Source organism: Abrus precatorius, unplaced genomic scaffold (genome assembly GCF_003935025.1).
Source record: "Abrus precatorius isolate BTA unplaced genomic scaffold, Abrus_2018 Scaffold10, whole genome shotgun sequence".
Lineage (NCBI taxonomy): Eukaryota > Viridiplantae > Streptophyta > Magnoliopsida > Fabales > Fabaceae > Abrus > Abrus precatorius.
This window is the reverse complement of record NW_020874292.1, coordinates 10,869,193-10,891,221: the sequence shown is the minus strand read 5'-3', so window position 1 is coordinate 10,891,221 and position 22,029 is coordinate 10,869,193. Positions and strand designations below refer to the sequence as shown.

The following is a 22,029-nucleotide window of genomic DNA, read 5'->3' as shown; positions in this document are numbered from 1 at the left end:
ACTTTTCTCCTTAAAATTTAGAAAGTTAAATGAAAGAGATTCTAAAAAAGTAAAGAAAAAATATAAATCGATTTTAACTTATATTTTTTTATTTGATTACTTGATGTTTGACTTCAACAAATACTTATTAAAAAAGTTTATCCAAATTAAGCCATAATCTATTAATTTAGTTTCTTACCTTAAGAAGTTAGAAAATATATTCACTGCCCTAAATACCATTATTTAATTCGATCTCTAAATATAAAAAATTAAATTAATTAATACAAATTAAAGTTATGAACCAATTTAGTTGATACTAACTGATGTTAAAGATTAAGAGCTCATAAATTTAAGATCTTCTTATATAAAAACGAAACAATTTTTAAAAATAACTTTCATATTTTTAGATTCTTTGTTTAAGATTATGAAAAAATTAGAGGCTAAAAGTAATCTGATTTTAACTTTTTGTTTTAGAGAAGTTGTTTTGAATAACTATAGACAAAAGACTGAAAATATAACTATTCAGTAAAATAATTATAATTGTAACCAAACAAAAAGTACCTTCTAATTTTTATAAAATCTGTAACATAAGTTTTTATATATTATAAAAATCACTGATTTCAAAAATTGAAACAAACCGATCCAATAATAAAGACAAATTAAGCAACGTTGGCAATGTTAAAAACTTATTGATACTTTACTTAAAATAAATAAAATTATTAAATATCGTTTCACTTATCTGTTTAATTGCAATTTGTGAAGTAGTTATTCGCTTCGTTTCTTTTCTATAAGATAAATAATTAATTTATTAAGATTAATAATAAATATTTATATATCATAAAATTATATTATATTCCAAAAGTACTTATAATATTAGATAATTAAATTGATAATTTATGCATTTATTAAATAAATATATTCACTCACATGCATAATAAATGAGTATCTTGTTAATATACATTTTATAATCAATAAAAATTAAAAAAATAATGAAGTAACATATTTTAAAAAAATATTTGTTTCTTACAATTAAAATAAAAAAATATTAGTGACTATTTCTTGTAAAAACAACCAAATATGATATTTTTGAAGGCATAATAACACACTAGAACGTTTCAGTATAACAAAGTACAAGTTTTTGAAAAAACTGACACAATAATGGAATCGGACTTTGCAAAGATTATTGTCGGAATGGGTGTGAATGAGGCATGCGGTGCTGTCGGTATTTGTACCACACATACTTGCAACTATAAGATCATGTCTCTGTCCTTATACCATCAAATTCCTTTTGCACTCTTTTGGCAAAAGATGGCAAACAAAACGAAGCTGAATGAACCTGAAATGGATACACACATGGAAAAGATTTAAAGAAACACAAAATATGATGTCAAATATTTCTGATGGCGCATATTTAGAATGCCATCTTACCTCTGAATTGTAAAACTTCAAGGGTTGCTTTGATATGCCATAATTTTCGGGATTGATCGGGTTAATTGGACTTCTGAAGTCGACGTATGGACCTTCGGTGGAACAAAGCAAGAAACCAATGACCCCACTAAAAGAAAAGAAACCAAAGATAACATTTGATAAACATAAGAGTGCAAGAGGGATCATATGTAAGTTTTATTTTGTTTGGCAAGTTTTAAAAATATAATGGAGTAAGTTGAGTTAATACGATACACGAGTTCTACTGAAAAAGGTGGAACATGATGTTTGATTCCGTTTTATCTACACATCAAATACTACCAAAGAAAACAAATGAATGGCGAAATACTCTTGCAAGCATTAATTTCATTCATTGAGAACTTGTTTAGTGGACTAGCCATTTAATGATAAGAAAAGAGAGAAAAATAATAGCAAGATATGTTTTTACATTACTTTATATTTGATGTATACCATAATAACAAATTAAATATATTATTTTATCCTATTTTATTAATTTTATTCCCTTATCCTCTCCACCAAGTATTAAAGAAAAATGGCCTTAGTGAACTTATGTTAATTCACGTCATTTTGGTGGTTCCATGTTCATATGGCATAGGAGGATATAATGATGCTTGCCTTGGATATGCAGGGACAGTTGTCCATGCATAATCAGTGGAGCCTTTGAATGTTTGGCGGCATTTGGTGAGGAGTTCTTCAATATTCAATGACCGAAACCAAATACTCTCTGCTTGGATGCACAAGACTCCTCCTGGACGAAGAGCTTTTGAAACCAGTTCAAAAAACTGAGATTCAAAAAGCTCATGATCAGGCCCTGGAACCATTTGTGACACTTAACTATCACTGAACATAATAAAATTTATCAACATTCAAAATCAACAAATAGAAAAGACAAGACATACTTATAGGGTCGAAGGCATCCACTATTATTGCATCATAGGTGCCTCTTGGGACAGAGTTCAGAAAAATAGCTCCTGCTAGTTTCAAGAAGAAAACACATCACACAACAACTACAATAATAAGATAATATATATTTTGAATGTACCATCTATAACATGAAGCCTGACTCGAGAGTCCTTGTATCCAACTGCCACATGTGGGAAAAATTCTTTATAGACCTGAAAAATTTAGACACTAAATAATTAGTTTAACCCATTGTTTAATTGAATTTCACAATGTTTTATGTATTCATTACTTAATTGGAGAAAAATAAAAGTTTGGATACAAACAGTTAGACACTTTAATTATCCTATACGTGCATAAAGCCAGATTTTTTGACTCTTTGGCTATCAGAAAAGAGGTCAAACATTTTGCTTACATCAATCAGCATTGTGTCTATTTCACATATGTCGATCTGTTCAACAGATGAGTGACGGGAAATTTCCCTTAGGATGCCACCATCTCCACCACCAATGAGCAAAACCTACGAACATGAGAGGACAAGGAAAAATAAAATGTCAGAGATTTCTACCAATTATGGTTTGACACACTTATAAACTGTTGCGGCATTGAAATGATTTGATATGTAACACTTTGGCTCATATATCGAAACCTTTTTTGGGTTTGGGATAGAACAGAGAGGAAGGTGAGTCATCATTTCTTGGTAAGAACATTCGTCCTTCTCAGTAAGTTGGAGTGCTCCATCCAAGACAAAAACCTTACCATATGTTGATGACTGCAATTTAATTAACATTCCACTTTCAGTAAGAAGCACAATTCTCAAAATTTGTAGACATTTTACGAAATTTAATATCGATCAAGCCAAATAATTTTGTAGTAGTACTCGCCTGAAAAACTAGCATATTTTGGTATTTAGATTTTCCTTGAAAATAAATCTTTTCCACCTTCAAGAAATGTGCTTGTCCTGCAATACACGTCCATCAACTTGGTTATAGCTTCATTGTAACTTTTGTAGGTGAATATTAGAAACATGATCATTCCAATTATCCAGAATAATAACTGCTTAGTGATATCTTTGTTTTGAATTCAACAATAAGACTTCCAAAAATCCAAAGGAAATTAAATACAATGGAAATTTATCTTTGTTGGAAAGTGTCTCCGCTAGAAGCGACACGTTTAATCTTTTTGGTTTATTACATGAAAATCAAATCTGAGGTCGATGACATCGGCAATAATCTACCCTTACCTGTCCATGCGACAATACATTTCGATTGTTCCTTAAGGAATGTGTGTGGGGGAGGGGGAGGATTAAAATATGAACAATTCATTAACATGACATGCATGCATTTTACACAACATTATGACAAAAATATTATTACCCTTGCACCTAAAGCATGGCCCGATGCCGAGGAAATATATTAACGAGGGCATGCAAAATATTTCATAATTTTCAATTGATGGGCCTTTTCTAAACTTTAAGAATTCAAGGACATCAACAAATGCATCAACTTTAATAGTATTAGAAAAAAGGACAGATTAACAATAAGCTTGACAAAACTTAGTGTAATTTAAATCCCCTGCATTTTCTCTGAATGAGTGAAAGATACATATGATTTCATATCTAGAAGTGGATCTTAAGTGGATATATAGGGTACAACATGATATATGTCATTGATCACTGAGCAACATAAAGATGATTGAGAAAAAAATAAAAACTCAACTTATATATATTCAGGTAAACCCACCTGGCCATAATGGAGAATACTCTGAAAACCATCCTGCATCTCCTTCAGGTGTAAACCTTGGAGTAGAGAAACCAATTTTACCATTATTGATTACAACTGAAGGACGGTTCTCCATCTTCTAGGATGATTCCTCGGACTATATAATAGTTGGCTATTATATGTGTTGCCGGTGGCTCGCTCTTTTATGCAGTAAGTTTCAAAATATTTTTCAATTTGTGAAGTCTAAATCACTGTGAAAACTTAAAACCGAACGTGAGAAAAACTGTTAGCAAGCTGGCCGGGAAGAAATATGGAGATCCAAGTGTGGATACTTTGTCCTAAAAGTTAAAGCATTTTGATTATGTTCACATATATATACATGCTTTTGCAATAATACCATGAGGCAAGACAAAAGAACCAAGATTTGAAAGGAATTGAAATTAGAATTCAGCGTATTAAACAAGAAGAAAAATAATCATTGGCTAACCGCTTTTAATAACGGAAAAATATACCACGTCGACAAAGGCCACATGGCATTGCTAGGTTGTTAGATGTTTTGATAATATATAGCCTTTAGTCATGTCTTGCACTAGGAAGCATGGTTAAAGATTAAATTTTAAAACATTCTTTAATAATCTATGCTAACTTTGCCAAATTTTATTGTCAACTATTGCAGTAAAATTTTAATTTAAAAATAATGTAAAACAGACACAGTACTAATTTACCTCAATCTGTGAAGTATAGAAATTCTATTTTTTTTAATAAGAGGTATTTTATGTCTTTTAAGGATTTATATCTAACCGTTAATATATGAAATCCTTGAGTCTGTTAGTAGTCGTAACAAGATCACTGTTAATAGAAATGGCAACACAATAGTTTTGCCCTTTTTAGTGGTTGTTAAGTTAATGGCTAGGATAATTTTTTCCTAACGGTTAAATTGAGCATTGTTAAGAAAAGAACAATACTTTCTTAGCAGTTATATTTAAAATGTATCAACAAAAAATTTACAATAAAAAATCAAAGCAACTTTTCTGTACTGTTTTACATGATAATTGTTAAGGAAGTCTTTTTCTTTCCAGTTAAATTATTGATTTAACCAATTAGGTTGATTTACACTGGTACTATCACATAAAAGAAATCTCATAATCAAAGTTAGTTTTCACGATTGCTTTGTTTTGAGGTTATAATGTAAAGGAAGGAATGTTATTTTTTATTTTTATTTTGATATAATTTTTTCTTTTTCTTATTTCATTAAATATATATATATATATATATATATATATATATATATATGTTGAATACACTTAATACAATAGAAAAGTATGTGAAAAAGAATAATAATAGCAACCTCGTAATTGTTGAACTATCTAACTTTAAATTGTTACTATTCCCCTTTTCAAACTCTCTTAAACTTAGGCAAAAGTTCAACTAAGTCATTGAGCTTGGAACTAAATTAATGAAATGATGAGGAAAAAATAACTTATTAGGTACTTGAGAAGTGATAAGGATGTGAATAATTGAAATAATTGAAATTTAAAATTAAAACATTCTTTCCCTTATAAAGTATAAGTTTAGTTGGAAGTGTTTTATTTGAAAATGTAAAAATAGGATTGACTGCGAAAAAAACAACACTAAAATTATCACAAAATATTGATAGTGAATATGAAGATAGGAATACTTGTAGTTCATGAAGTAAGTCTCTAGTCAAATAAAGTTAGTGATAGGCAATACTTTTATATTTAGTCTTTATACTAGATAGAAATAATTGATTCTTTCTTTGTCATCCAATAGATTAAATTGTGCCCAAGATAACAAATATGTTGTATGTTATTTTTTTGTCATTTGGATTTGATCTCCAGTCTAAGTCAATAAGTATAGTGTTTCAAAATTAGTTGGTGGTCAATGATTTAGGCCATGTTTTAAAGTTTCTTGTAAGTATTGCATGAACCTTTTTAATGCCTAATAATAGTCAAAAGTATTTGACATGAATTGATAAACTTTATTCACATAGTAAGTAATGTTTGGCCAAGTGAAAATTACGTACTGTAGAGCTCCAACTATAGATCTATACAGTGAAGGAATAGGAAAATGTAATCATTCACAGGCTAACAACTTAATACCAAATGTCATGGAAGTAGGTGTGAGTTTGCAATTTTTGTATTTATTTTTGTAACAAGTTAGAGATATATTTAGTTTGAAAAATTCACTCTTTTGTTTTTGTTGCTTCTACGCTAAAAAAATAATATAAATCCCCTAAATCCTTTAAAGGAAAAAATGATTGTATTATGTGATCAAGAATAAGTTGGCATGAGATGAATCACCACTAGTTATTAGATCATCTACATAGACTAGGAGGAAGTTGGTTCCTTTGGTTGTAACTTTATGAAACAAGGATGAATTGCATTTAACCAATATAAATCCAAAACAAGATAAGATAGAGTTGACTTTGTTAAACCAAGCCCTAACAGCCTATTTTAAGCCATAAAGAGCCTTAGTAAGTTTACAAACCATGTTAGAGGTCCTTAGGAAAAACTTAGAGGTTGCAACATGTATACTTTCTGATAAGTCTATATTTTGATATATTTTTAGGACTTATATTCATATGTTTTGGTCCTATTTTATGAATGTATGCAATGATTATCTTAATATTTATTGTAGTTAGCATAATGAGAACATTAGTAGAATTTTGAAGTACTTTTTAGACCTAAATTGGATGAAAAAATGGGTCTTGCCTAGTAGCCAACACGACCTTGCTTAGAAACCAACACGAGAGTGTTTCGTGGACTATGCAAGATCATGCATAATGAGTAGCATGATCATGCTTGCGTTGGGAGATTTAACTTGAAGATTTTTTAAGGGACCTGGAAAGAGAGAATTCAAACTTTAAATTTGGCAACAGAAAATTATATCTCTCTCTCTCGTGATACGTCATATCTTTATTAGAGATAAAGTATATTCTCTTAGAGGCAACAACCTTAATCTCTTGTGGATTCTGAAGCCTATTTAAAGAACCTGGAGGGATAAAGACAAATAAAGTTTCTTTGGAGTCATTAAGAGTGAAGATTACTAGTAAAGACAAATAAAGTTTCTTTGAAGTCCAAGCAAGTGATCGAAAGTGTGTTTGAAGAACAAGAACTCTTTTCATTCCCTTCTCTTAGAGAAATTTTCTTGTTTGCATACTTCTTTCATGTCTATGGATTTGTTTATAGTTGTTTTGATTATTTACTTTACGATGAATGACTAAATCCATAGTTAGGGTTTGATAAATTCATTCCACACTTGGTCTTATAATGTAATTCATGAATGATAATTGAGATTTTTGAGTTATTCATTGAGAGAATTCATTATTAAGTACATTTTGTTCATATTTTAGAAAAAAAAAAGGATCAAGAATCAAAAGCTTTAAAGGATAGTGGGACTTGAAGCAAAAATCAGAACCAGGGATATACAACGGGCAAGTACATGGCCGTGTATTTGAGCGTATATCTCACTGGTTGCATCAATCAAGCACATAATCAGAGGCAGAGATATACACAGGAAAGTACACGCACGTGTATATGAGCGTGTATCTTACTGATTGCGTCAATTAAAGTACGTCATCAAAACCAGATATGTACACGGTCAAGGTACATGACCGTGTACATGAGCGTGTACTTTTCAAAAGAGCTTTCAAGTGGCAATTTTTAGAGACCAGAGATGCACACGGCCAAAGTACTGGTCGTGTACATGGGGTGTGTACTTTTAATTTTCATCAGAATTAAACTTTTACGATAAGATGAACCTTAGAACCACTCATATAAAAGAAAACTTGACACAGAAACCTAGGAGACGCTGTTTTTGGGAAAGAAAGAGTTAGTGACGCTGGGAGGATGCAATGAAGATCTGGAATTTCTTTCTTTAGTAATTGTAGTTTCGACATGTTTAGGTTTTAATTTTTCTTTGAGTATCTAGACGTAATGAATCCTATTTGACCAAACCTTCTGGAATTCTTCTAAATGTTATTTCATGTTCTCTTCTCTTGAGTTTAATTGAGTAGTATTAATTGCCTCCTATCTTATTTTCTTATTTGGTTTTGAGTAAAAATCCTGTAGGAATTTACCATTGCTCAATTAAAAGGACTTAAATGTATTTTTAGAGATAGAAAGACATGAGTTTTCTATATTAGGAATAACCCTAATTATGGAATTCATAATGAACTTAATGCAACCTAGGAGAACTAATTAAGGAAGAGATTCTGATTAATCAACCGAAGGTTAGGAACTATTATTCTTAAGAAAGATATTAGTTTATTTAAGGAATTCCTGCAGCAACAAGGGGCTAGAACTAAGTAGTTGAAGGAGAATTTCAGTTATTTAGACATTTAGGAGGATTTACAACATAGATACTCACTTTTTTCTCTTGAATACACTTAGTCATACTTTTCTAGGCTTTATTATCATAGAAATCTGTTTCTTTTAAATTGTTATTTTCTTAGTTTAGCAAATTTATCAACATAATTTCTTACCAATATTCAGTAATAATTAGGTAATCAAGGAAGCAATTCTTCTTAATAGTCCCTGTGGATACAACACTTGGTACTCCAATTTTCGCAAAATTACTCTGACAATAGGTGCACTTGCCCAGTAATGGATTTGTTTATAGTTGTTTTGATTATTTACTTTACGATGAATGACTAAATCCATAGTTAGGGTTATGTTGAATCCTTTACATGACTTTATGTGATCTTTACATTTAATAATAATTTTAGTTTTCGTCTATGATTAGTTTTCAATCTTGTACATATAAATGTATGCTAGAAATTGGTCACTCTTAGCATCTCATAATTAATTACATAGTAGGCGACCATGCCACATGAAATTAAATGGACTTATAGGTTAACAAGCTACTTTATGTTTTATCTTCATTTTACCTTGTATGACCATTAAGGGTAATAGCTTAGGAAAAAAAACTATTAACATTACATGACCATTGAGTGTTAATAAATTAGTATGAGTAGTTGAAAATTATAAGGAAACTAAAATTAGAACTAGATTAAAAGTAAACATAAAGAAGTGTAAAAGTAAAACCATATGCCTTAATTTCTTTTTTTAATAGTCTAATCACAATTGTGAGACGATATTTTGAAAGTTTAATTTAAAACTTTTTTTTTAACTTTTTGACGGGTACATTTGCCCACAAACATTTTCTCAGTCAAATCACTATTTAAAAAAGCATTATTAAAGTCAAATTACCTTATTGGCTACTACTTGGACAAAACAATTGTTAGAATAGTTTTGATTGAGCTTGGTTTTACAATTGAACCAAATATTTCCTTGAAGTCAAAACCTTTTGTTTGCTGAAAACCTTTTGTAATAAGGCTAACTTTGTATTTATTTATGTTGCCATCAAAATTATAGTTAAGTTTGAAGACCCACTTACAACCTATAACGTTCCAAAGACTAAGTGTTGTTTTTCAATAAAGCCTAATACTTACCAATCATAACCTTGGATCTAGTGATAACAAGATATGCATTTGTGTTGAGTTGAGAGGTATGGTTGGAGACTTCATGTTGGCTTTGACCATTATTTGTAAATTCATTTTTGATATCATTGGACATTAAAGGAATAATTAAATTATTAGTAGCAGGTTCATAAGGTAAATAATTTATTTGAGTATTTTGTGAAGTAATATGATGAATTACTTTATTGAGTGGTACACTATTAGCTAAGAAGGAGAAATTATTAGACTAACTTGATTTGTCATTGTTGTTGTCATTTTGTTTGAAAGGAAATACAAATTCATAAAAAATAACATCTGTAGTTATATAAATTTTTCTACCTAAAGCTAAACGTTTGAAACATTTATGTTATACACTATACTAACAAATATTCAAAGTTGAGATTTGAGTTGAAGTTTATGTTTATTTTAAGACTTAACATATGGATAAGATCCACAACCAAAAACTTTTAATTAAAAGTATTTTGGTTCCTTTTGAAAAATAGTTTCAAATGGTCAGGTAAAATTAAAAGATGATTTATGTAATTGATTAACAGTATATGCAACAGTAGCAAAAGTTTCATCCCTATATTTTAAAGGCATTTGAGAGTGAGAAAAAAAATCAATTTCTATAATGTGTTTATTCTTCCTTGCTACAAACATATTTTTTTAATGTATGTAGGTATATGACAACCTATTAGTAATTTCATTTGGGTTAAGATAAAGTTAAAAAGTAAGATATTATCTTGCATTGTATGTCTAAATTGCCTTTGGATGTGGTTTTAGTTAAAGTTCTACCATAGTTTTGAAATGTTAAAATACAAAAAATCTTGAGACTTGTCTATTAAAAAATATATCTAAGTGTATTATGAAAAGAGATCAATGAAAATTATATGATATCTTGCACCATTATTTATAGGACGAGATGAAGGTCCCTAAATATCTGAATAACAAGTTCAAGAGAAGTTGAATAAGCAGTAGTAGAATTTTGGAATGGTAATTAATATGACTTAGAAAGACAATAATATTCATAAATAATTTTTCCTTTATCATTATTAATTGAAATGTTACATTTTTCTAATATGTTTTTTTTTTCTAATACCTTGAATTAAATTTCCAAAATAAGTAAATTTCACAATAACTGGGAATAAATAAAACTTTCATTCAATTAGTTCCCAACACATGGTTTCAATAAAGTCTTTCAAAATAAGGATGAAATACAATTTGAATCAAGTAATTGCTACAGGACTAATTCAAATATATCATAGTTTTCAAAAATAACTTTCTAAGTGCTATAGCAGTTTCATCCATCCCTTCACTGAGCTGGGTGTTGATCGTCTTGGTCACCTGAAAAATAAATGTAAGGGTAAGTACTCTATACTATCACACGCAAGTACATAGTCTCACCTTCACACATTAAACATATTTATTACAAAATTCAATTCATGCATCAAAAAACACATTTACTACTTTTTAATATTTTATAACATTTCACAAATAGGTGCGCTCACTGCACTATCAAACAATTCACATACACATGCGCTCACTACAAGTAGCCATGCTTACTGTGGCACCGTGATCACAGATTCTTGATGCCCTCAACCTTAGGGACTTATTTAGTTCACACCATGGATGGTTGCCGGATAGCTCCCGCTCTACGGATACAACGTGTGCGGTATTGAGTCCTCCAAGCAAAGATGTTAGTCAAAGGCCGAGTCAGGAAGAGAGTATATGGCCTGTGGTATACCCACGCTCAATGTTGATATTGTAACGCCCCAAATTTTGTAACTATATATATATATATATATATATATATATATATATTGTTTTATGAATATAAATATATGTGGATTGCTATAAGTTGTTGTGTTCGATTTATATGATGATGATGTGAATACATGTGTAGAAATATATATGGATAAGTCTGTGAGTATAAGTGTATATGTTGGTTTGTGGTTGAATTGAAATTGTTGAGTATGTTTGGAATTGATTGAAAATTTGGTTAAATGTATAATGCAGGGGATTTGAAGTTGTAGCGAGAAGGCCCTGAGCGAGTTGAGTGATTCTGTTGTATTCTTGCTGTAGCAAGAGGCTTCTCGCTGTAGCGAGAAGGTAATAAAGAGGGGTGCAATTCTGAGTGCAGTTTCACTGTAGCGAGATTCTACAAAACCTAGAGTGCAATTTTCTCTGAGATTTTTGCTGTAGCGAGGAAGGGTCTCGCTGCAGCGAGAGATGGCTTGCCGTAGTGAGAGTATTGCGACCAAAAGAGTATTTGAGGGGTTTAGAGTTTGGGAAACACATTCCCACTCTTTTCTCTTTATCTCTCTTCCAATTATATCCATTCCTAACTCGTTCTTACCAATTAAACTGCCTCCAAAGCCGTTTGTGAGTTGGATTGAAGGTTGAATTGTGTTTGGGACGCTTGGAGGTAAGCTTTAAGAGTTAGGGTTCCGATTTTCAGTTTTTAGGGCATGTAGTGTCTAAAGATGGAATTATGGTAGATCCCGCGAAGGTGGAAGTGGTAACCCAATGGCTGAGACTAAAGAATGTGACGAAAATCTGCAGTTTCCTAGGACTAGCGGGCTATTATAGGAAATTCATTGAAGGGTTTTCTAAAATAGCTTTACCTTTGAGAAAGCTGACCCGTAAGGGTAAGGAGTTTTCCATTCCTCTTCCTTTTTCTTTTGATTTCTCATGGAGTTTTCCATGTATTTAGGATGGAACTCATGTGGAGAGCACATTCTTTGTTGATTTCGTGTTTGGGTCTTCGATTTGAGGTAAGGGGGGACTCTACCCTATCTCTTATGCTTAGAATTCGTTTGTATGATTATGTTTGTGAATGAGAGTGATTGGAATATTCGAATACGAGTGTTTTAATGAAAGTAACTTGATTGTAGTGAGATTGTGGTGAAAAGATTGCGTGGATTATAGTGTAATGGACATTAAGCATAATGTGTGTGATGTAGTAATTTGATTGTGATAGAGTGTTGATGTTTAAGTGTAATGTGATTGAATGCGGGCATACGTGTCATGTGTGAAATTAAATGTAATGATGTGATTGAAGATGTGGATAATTGTTTGTGATTGCATGCCATTTGTCGATGATGAACAATATGAAATGGTTGAATATGGGTGGAAATGGCATGTTCAATGCGATTGTGGTTGTGTCTGAAATGTGGGAAAATTATAAATGGTTCAGCGATATAATAGGGGTGTGGAAGATGGGGCAGTAGAAATACCTTGAAGAAGAGAGGGTGGTGGTGACATTAACAGTGAGCGTGGGTACATGTTGTTAGCAATCTACACTAGCAAGTGCACTAGGATTGCAGCAAGTGATGAGTAAATTTAAGATCCAAATATCGTCTCCACAGGGAATTTAGATTCAAGTATCACTTCATAGAATTATAACCATTTAAGCTTTTTCGAAATTGTAAGGAGAGTGGTAACATCTAATAACAGCAAACTGGAACAATTAAAAGTAAAATGAACTTGCAGAAAACAAAACAATGAACACACAGTTATGTGATAACAGAGGGAGAAACCATAGCTAGGGAATTGCTTCACCAAAACTCCAATGTTTAATCAATAAAGTTCTGAATTAACAAGCAATTGGAAAGAATGACAATCAGTTTCACATTATACTATTCAGAGGTTAATTCCTTAACTCAGTGAACCTAACATTCAATTAAACCATTCTAATTCCTTAGATCTAATTCAATTCAATGTTGCTTTAAGTGTAAGAAACCAAAAGATTGCAAGATCAAAGTTCCTTATCCCTAAGAAAACTAAAATCTCGGTGATTGGTTCAGATCTGAAGAACAAATTCAATTTCCATTGACAAAGGTTCCTCTGAATTTAGTTAATCAAATTTCCATTCAATTCACACGTGAAGTTCAGAATCAATCACTCAATCTATTCCAAAGCTTGAAATCCAGATCCAAATCAATTCAACATGTTCATTTCAGATCTACAATCCCTAACTATGAACGAATTACACAGCCATGGCAGCAGAAGAAGAAAAAGAAAGAGAAGAAGAGAAGAAGAAACTCAGAAACGCCATGGAAGCTTGCTCCACTCCAATTCCTCTTCGTGAAGTTCCAATATCTGAATCCCCACTCCTCTCTCTCACTTCCTCTAACCAGAAACTAACTAAAAAAATTGAAAATGAACAGAATCCCTTTTTTCCGGATCGTTTCTGGTATTTATAAAATTTCCCAGATTTTCACGTCATCACTTTTATGAGAAATAGTAGTTACGCAGAGAGTTTTTGGTTGCACGTTAACACTTTTCCCAGAAATAGTGGCCACGCGCATTTTCCTGATATTGAGAGCTCTCTGGAACTATCACTCTTGATGATAAAAGTGACAACGCAGAGCCAAGGTAGTTGCGCGTTATCACTTTTTCTGATAAAAGTGACTACGCGCAGCTCGCCAAGTTGAAGATTTTCTAGAACGATCACTTTTGATGACAATAGTTGTTACGCAGAGCTTTCCTAATATTTTGCCTCTCTGGAACTATCACTTTTAATAATAAAAGTGATAACGCCCAGGCTTCACTTTTCTTTGAGTTCTGAAGTGATCACTTTCACTGACAATAGTGATCACGCCCAGTCTGCAATTTATTATTCTTGAGTTTTTGGAGTCCAGACTTGCTTCTTTCCTCTTCCTTGTCATCAAACTTCCATGAATATGATCCTTGCTCAATTTATTCCTACAAAAACAAGATTAAAAACTTAATTTCTAAGCAAAAATTTCACAATTGCTAAAATAACTACATATGTAAACAAAATTCAATTCTTTCTCTTTTTCTAAGTTTTTCTGCTTTCTTTATATATTTTTCTTATCATTTATGTTAGAATTATGCTAAAATATCAGTCAAAATATGGATTCATCAGTACACCACAGGTCACACACTCTCCTCCTGACTCGGCCTCTGACTAACACTTTTGCTAAGGGGCCCATAACTACACACGTTGTATCTGTGAGAAGGGGGTTATCCGGCAACCATCAATGATGTGAATTAAGTAAGTCTCTGAGGTTGAGGGCATCAAGAAACTGTGATCATAGTGCAACAGTGAGCATGACTAACATGCAGTGAGTGCACGTGTGTGTGTATGATGAATGTTTGATGGTGCAGTGAGCACACCTGTTTGTGATTGAGAATGAAATGATGGAATTAATGCCTTATACTTGTTGATGCATGATTTAGAATATGTATGGAATGAGCAAGGTGAGACTCTATGCTTGTTAATATGTGTGATAGTGTAGAGTACTTACCCTTACATTTATTTTTTAGGTGACCAAGACGATTACCACTAGGCTCAGTGAAGGAATGGATGAAACTGCTATAGGGTTTATAATGTTATTTTCTTGAAAAATCTTATGTAATTAAACTAGTCCTATAGCAATGACTTGATATAAATTGTAATCCATCCTTATTTTAGAACACTTTATTGAACTGTGTATTGAGAATTATTTGAATGAAAATTTTTATTATTTCCAATTTTACAAAATTTATTTATTTGGAAAATTAAATCAAGGTGTTACATATGTCACCACTACTCTCTCTTCTTCAAGATATTTCTATCGCCTCCATCTTTCACACCCCAGTATATCGTTAAATCATTCATAGTTTTCCAACATATTCACACATATCCACATTCACATTCAACATGTCATTCCACACACTTTCAACCATTTTATATTATTCAACATCAATCAACGACATGCCTAAGCATTTCAACAACATTCTCAATCATATTACACTTAAACATTAAATTCTTATCAAAACTCCATCATAATGAAATTACTACATCACACACATTATGCTCAAGACCCATCACACTATAATCTACGCAATCTTTTCACCGCAATCTCACTACAATCAAGTCATTTTCATTAAAACACTCATTTTCTAACATTCCAATTATTCACCTTCACAATCATAACCATACAAACGAATTCTAAGCAAAAAGGGATAGAGTAGAGTTCCCCTTACCTTAGAATGAAGACCCAATACGAAACTCAATAATGAAAATGCTCCCAAAGAGAATTGAGAAAACAGAGAAGAGGGATGAAAACTGAAACCCTAGCCATCAAAACTTACCTCTGAACGCTCTAAACATGATTCCAACCTTCAATCTCGCACCCAATTAGTTTTGGAGACAATTTAAACGGTGAAATAGGATTGGGGGTTGAGAGAATCGAAGAGATTTCAAAGAGAGGAATGGGAAATGAATTTCCTAAATCCTAAACCCCTCAAATACCCCTTTGGTCACGATGTTCTCGCTATAGCGAGACATCCTCGCAGCAGTGACACCCTTCCTCGCTACAGTGAAAATATCAAAGGAAACTACACTTTGATTTCTGCAGAATCTCGCTACAGCAAGGTCCTCTCGCTACAACGAGACTGCACCAAGAAATGCACCCTCTTCTGTCGCTTTCTCACTACAGTGAGGACTCGCGACAAAATCACCCAACTCGCCTAGGGCCTTCTCGCTATAGCGAGAATGTCTCTGCAACACACACTTAACCTATTCTCTTAATCACTCCAACTCAACAACCAGTTAAACATTTTCAATCAATTTACATATATTCACATATATTCCTACACACGTATTCTCATCATCACACAGTCAAATGTATATATATATTCACATCATCATATGTCTCAAACACAAAACATATAACAATTTACATACACTTACATTAATAAATCAAAATATTATTATTACAAAATTTGGGGTGTTACATTTTTCACAATTTCCTGAGCTGCATGAGCTAACTTAGCATATCAAAGATCAAAATTTACATTCTTATTTCAACAAAAATGCTAAGTACACATTGTTTGAATACAAATTTTGACTTGATATAGTTGAGAGAAGGTTGTTATAGGCATACAATCCGTTCCCTTGTAGTAAAATTAGTTTAGTGTCCTAAGATTTAACAAATAATGGTTAAAGAAAATTTCAAAATAGACTTTATTTGTCTTTACAAAATGTTCACACTGAGTAAATTTTTGTAAACTCTAAGAACATGAAGTAAATTTTTTAGAATCACAGGAAAAGAAGAATTTTCAAATAGAATTTTAGAATTGTCAATGTGTTTTATAGGAATACATGCAACATTCATTACTAAGTTATGCAAATTCTTGACCATTATATATAGCTGATAAGTCTGTATTTTGACATACTTTTTGAGCATGTTCATACTCACTTACTATTGATTTGAATGAAGTTTTACACTAATTACTTTGTTAATTGTTGTAGATGAGCATGTGTGAAGGCTCAAGGGATATTCTGGGCTCAATTTCAAGAGAATTAGGCCATTAAAGATGAAGCATGCCTAGTTCCTTATTTCTAGCATGCCCATGCTAAAGCATCATGCATGCCTAGTCCTCTCGTTTTAGCACGCCCATGCTTTGTTAGCATGCACGACCGTGCCACAATCAAGCATGCTTATAACTCTAGTATAAGCACGGTGTTGCATTCACTTGGTACAGCCCTGCTCACCTATGCAAATCATAAACTTAACATGATTTAGGAGTTTTAAACCCTATAAAAGAAGGCATGGGGGCAACGATTCAATATAGGGCTAGGCAAAAAATCCAGTTTTATAAATCTAATCCATAACTAATATTAAATTAGTTTAAAAAATCTAAATCTATATTAAACTGGTTTTTTCATTAACTATATTTGTGTAACCAGTTTAGTGTCTAAATCTACTTTCTAAAACTAGATTTTTTATTTTATTATTTTATTTATCCAAATCTATATATATGAAAGTACTATCTTCTATATTAATTTTATTATTATTTATATTATTAATTTTTATTTTTATAGGTTTTAATGTAAACTTTCATCATCAACAAAAAATAATATAAATATTTTATAAACTTCTATAAAATATAATATAATTAATAAATATTGTTAAAATATTTTTGAAATACACTAATTTAATAGAACATTACATATAACAAATTCGTTTTACCTTAAAAAAATTCACATATTTAAATCTAAGCACAAAATTTAAATCTATGAATAGATGTCCATTCACTTTTTCACTTTTAATCCTTCAGCGAAATTAATATTTTAAAAAAATTAAATTAGCATTTGGTAGTTTCGTTGGAAATTTGGACTAAGTCCACCCCTGCACTATTTGATCCCAAACAAATGTGTAAACATATCAAATTTTTAACTATGTACAGAAAAAAATATTTTCATTTATTTAAATCATAATAAATTAAATTTAAAATTAATTCAACGTAAAACTAAATTTAAAACTAGTTTCAACAAAAACTAAATTTAGAACTGATTTTAAATTAAATTTAAATTTCAAAACTACTTTTAAATTGATTAAAAATAAAATAAAATAGTTTAAAATTTGATCCATATAATTAGTTTGTGTAATAGATAAATAATAAAAATTAAAATATATATAAATATTTATTAGTTTAATAAAATAAAAAATAAAAAATATAATTATTAATAAATTAAAATATATGTAAATATTGTCTTTACATATATTGTTAATTTCTATATAGATGTAATGGGTTAGATTACCCTTTATACTTATATTTTATCTTTAATAAAATGTTGATGCTTAACAAAAAATTATATATATGCAAATGTAATGTTATATTAATTATTATAAAATTTAAATATTTTTTTATATAATAATGTAATAATGATATAAAAATATTTATAGTATATTTTTATTATATTTAAAACTAGTTTTAAACCAAATCTAAATTTTAAAATCAAATTTAAACTGATTTTTGAAAAAATTAAAATGAATTAGTTTATAATCCAATCCATATAATTGGATTTTAAATAGATCTAGATTGGTTTTTAGAAAATCTAATCCATGTTCACCCTTAGTTCAGTATCTAATTTTCAGACTTTCCTTCTATGTTTCTATGTGACTCTCTCATCTCTTCTACATGGGATCTCTGACACATTCCTGTAGGATTTAAAACTTCAAGCAACCGAATTTGGAGAACAGGATCTTCCTTCCAGCTTGTTTTCCATCTTTGTTCATGACATTGTTTATGCCTTTGTTTACAAATGCTTTAGTTTCTTTCTTCAACATGAGTAGCTAAATCCATAGTTAGGGCTATGGAAACTCTTATTCATGACTTTATGCAATATTTATAATTAAATCTAGGTTTGATTTCTATTTGTGATTAGTGTTTCTCCTACTACTTTTGATTGTGTGTTGTGAACTGGCTACTTGTAACATAACTCTAATTAATTACATCGTTAAGCGATTCTACCTCAATTAGTTAATAGATCTATAAGATAAAACGAGACAAATGATTAAGTGGACCAAACCAATCTTTCTCTTTTATTAGATTAACAAGTTCATATGTTTTTCGTGCTTCCTTTAATTGATATCTTACATGACCATTGGGGATATTAATTTAGGAGAAAAAAATATTAATACTACATGACCATTGGGTATTAGTGACAACTGTATGAATAATTGGTAATCATAAGGACATTAGATCTAAAGTTAATTAGAAAAAGAACATAAATGATTGAATGAGTAAACCCATATGCCCTAGGTTTCCCTTCTATAACTTTCTCTAAGGCGTGTGTTGTGATTTCTGCTTTGAGATTTGGTGACAATTGTTTTAAATTCTTAAACTTTAATATGCAATTTCGCATCCATTATGTTCAAACAATTAGATAAAGAAATTCTTATTAATTGGAAATCAATCCTTATGGGACGATAATTTTAGGACTCATTTTAAAACTCCTTTATTACTTTTTGACAGGTACGATTGCCTTCTGAATAATAACCTTGGTGTATAGGCTAGACATTTTAGATGTCATAAAATTTGAGGCACCTAAATTAGATACAATGTAAGATATATTATTAGGGTAAGTGTAGTGATTAATGTTTGTGGTTAAGACTCTACATTGGCAACATATGCTTATTACTGAGATGGTGTATTATTCTAGTTAGTGAAAGATTCATTATTTTGATCAACAAATGAATGAGATAGATTTTGATTAAATCTTTGATAGCAATTCTTTATACATTTCTAATTTTCTATAGAAGGTTTGGACCAATTGTTTAATCTTGCTTCTTTGAAGTTTTAATCTTTATTTGAATTATCATCTCCACCTTTGCCATTATTATAACCTCCTCCAAAATTGAAATTGACTTTTTTTGTTGTGATTATGTGCATGATTTTCTTGAATAGGGAAAGGAAGATCATTATTCTTTCTATTCTTAATGCTTTCTTCTTGAACCATCAAAAGAGCTTCTATTCCATCAATGATGTAAGGATTCATTCTAAACATAATTACACTAATGATACTTTTTCTATAATCTTATGAATATAACATTACTATGTTAGGTATCTTTGAGTGGAATACCTATAGTTGGTATATACACTAAGACTCTGAATATTTCTATTCAATATAACATAATATATAAAATACATACAAGGTCACAAACATAGAACAAACTTCTTAGGAAAGTAATATTTTTGTTAAACTAAAATATTATCTTATTGTGTTAGATTCATCAAATATGAGCCTAGTCATAGTAAGACAAAATTATGGTTAGTCATCTCAATGTGTTTATAAATAGAACATAAGATGTCAAACTCAAGCCACCTTTATGGAAAAAATAATTATAAATTGTTCTTGTGGACATCCATAGAGACATAGTTGTCATTGTTGGGATGTGTAAACAAAGTTTCACATTGATTAGAATTAGAGAGGATCAAGGGCATATAAATATAGTAGATCTCTATTAGTACGAAGCCTTTTGGATGATGTCCAAAAACAAAACCATGAAGCTTAGGTTCAAAGTGGACAATATCATACTAGTGTGGAGATATAGTAAAAAGTTCATCGGTTTGGGTAGAGCCCAGGTGTGTAGTGATGGTTGTGGATTCCTATGGGATAGCTATGAGAAACGCAAGGGGTAAAGGTGATATTTCTTTTCTTCTCTACCCAACAGTCACTGCCATGTTCATTTCTTGACCAACTTCTTCTTCCATGTAGTCTCTTTATTTTTTCACATCTTCTCATTTTTCTTCTAGAGCTATTCATTTAGGGCATGAACTTGAATACGGACTATATCCTCCACCCTCCCTAAGTGCAAGAGAAGGGGCTTCCCCAATGATAGAGTCTGCAAAGCAGCCTCCATGCCATAAATGCAACATCTATAAAAATTGCTACCATCTTTGATCACACAATGTCCTTATCAACAAACTCTGTGTCCTTAGTAGATGCAACCTTCACCCTTTGGACATAGTCACCCTACAATTTAGTGTAGATAATTATATATTAAGCTAAATTTTTTTAAATTATTTAATAAAAAATATAATTTGAGAAAACCATACTTACATATGTTGTCTGAATACCAATCCACGAGGTGTTGTCTCCCTTGCAAGCATGCGTCTTCTTGAACACCTCTCTATGCATAGGTTTTGAAAATAAATTGTATGCCAGTACTCTTGCAAGGCATGAAGAAAGTTGGATGCTATCCAATTTTCACATGACAAGTCTTGATAGGCTTTAATGTACATTTGTCTTAGTCGATTTGCAGTATGACTCTTCTAGGCCTTGAAAATCATCTTCTTGTCTTGGGAGAATGATGAAGTGGCTCTACATAAATAGAAATTAATTAATCAAAGTAAAAAAAATTAGAGATCTAGTTAGATTTAAAATAAATCAATTGACTATTATTACCTTATAATCTTTGTACTACTCCACCTTTTTATCCGTAGCAAAACTGTTGTAAGGCTCATCATACATATTTTTAATGGTATCAGTGACTTAGTGGATACCAACTAAACACATAATAGAAATACATTATATAATAGATAATGACAACATAAAATAAGTGGATCCATTCAATCTCAAACCTAGAAGCACTCTAGAGGGTGCATGGGTCTATGATTGTTGTCCAAAGGAAGATGCAACAACATTGGATCCCTCGCTTGTGTGTTGTGTAGAGGGGAATGATGTGGTTTATGTAGTTGATAGTGCAAGCTGGAGGAAGAGGAGATACATACCCACGGTTGGGCACCATGATGCATTGCTTCTGCCCCTAACCTAGTAGGTCTGCACTGCAGCTGGAGTGGAGATGAAAGTAGGAGCAATAAGTGAAGGGGTGTTGCTACTACTACCATGACTAAGATATTAAGTAGCACTTTTCTTACCTTTACCTTTATCTATCATTTCTAACTGAAAGATAATATTTGGTTAGTCCAAAATATCATAGCACACAACACTATATAAACATCTTTTGTTTTACATTACACAAATTTTTAATATAAATTTTGATTGAATCTTTCCCTAATGTATGAACATTTCCTTATGTATAATATAATTTAATTCAAACAATAAAAAATATATATTGATAAATAATCATAAACATACAAATCATAATCTCAAAATCTTCCTAGTTAGAGTACATCCTCTTACAATACCACAACATGCATACTCTATAATCTTTGCAAAGACAAACAATAATGTAACTTCCT

The 22,029-nt window shown here is 31.0% G+C and overlaps 1 protein-coding gene across 1 annotated transcript; it reads right to left on the bottom strand.

Moving 5' to 3' along the window:
* Window positions 1-1,234: 1,234 nt before the first annotated feature.
* On the bottom strand, window positions 1,235-20,687 carry LOC113851419 (spermidine synthase 2-like). Its single transcript, XM_027481888.1, has 12 exons — window positions 20,612-20,687; window positions 9,774-9,870; window positions 6,908-6,927; window positions 4,068-4,100; window positions 3,210-3,286; window positions 2,975-3,097; window positions 2,741-2,845; window positions 2,468-2,540; window positions 2,325-2,396; window positions 2,041-2,236; window positions 1,408-1,534; window positions 1,235-1,315 (listed from the first exon to the last, which is right to left on the bottom strand). Exons 1-12 carry the CDS (start codon window positions 20,685-20,687, stop codon window positions 1,235-1,237), a joined length of 1,080 nt encoding a protein of 359 aa, XP_027337689.1.
* Between the last annotated feature and the right edge of the window lie 1,342 nt (window positions 20,688-22,029).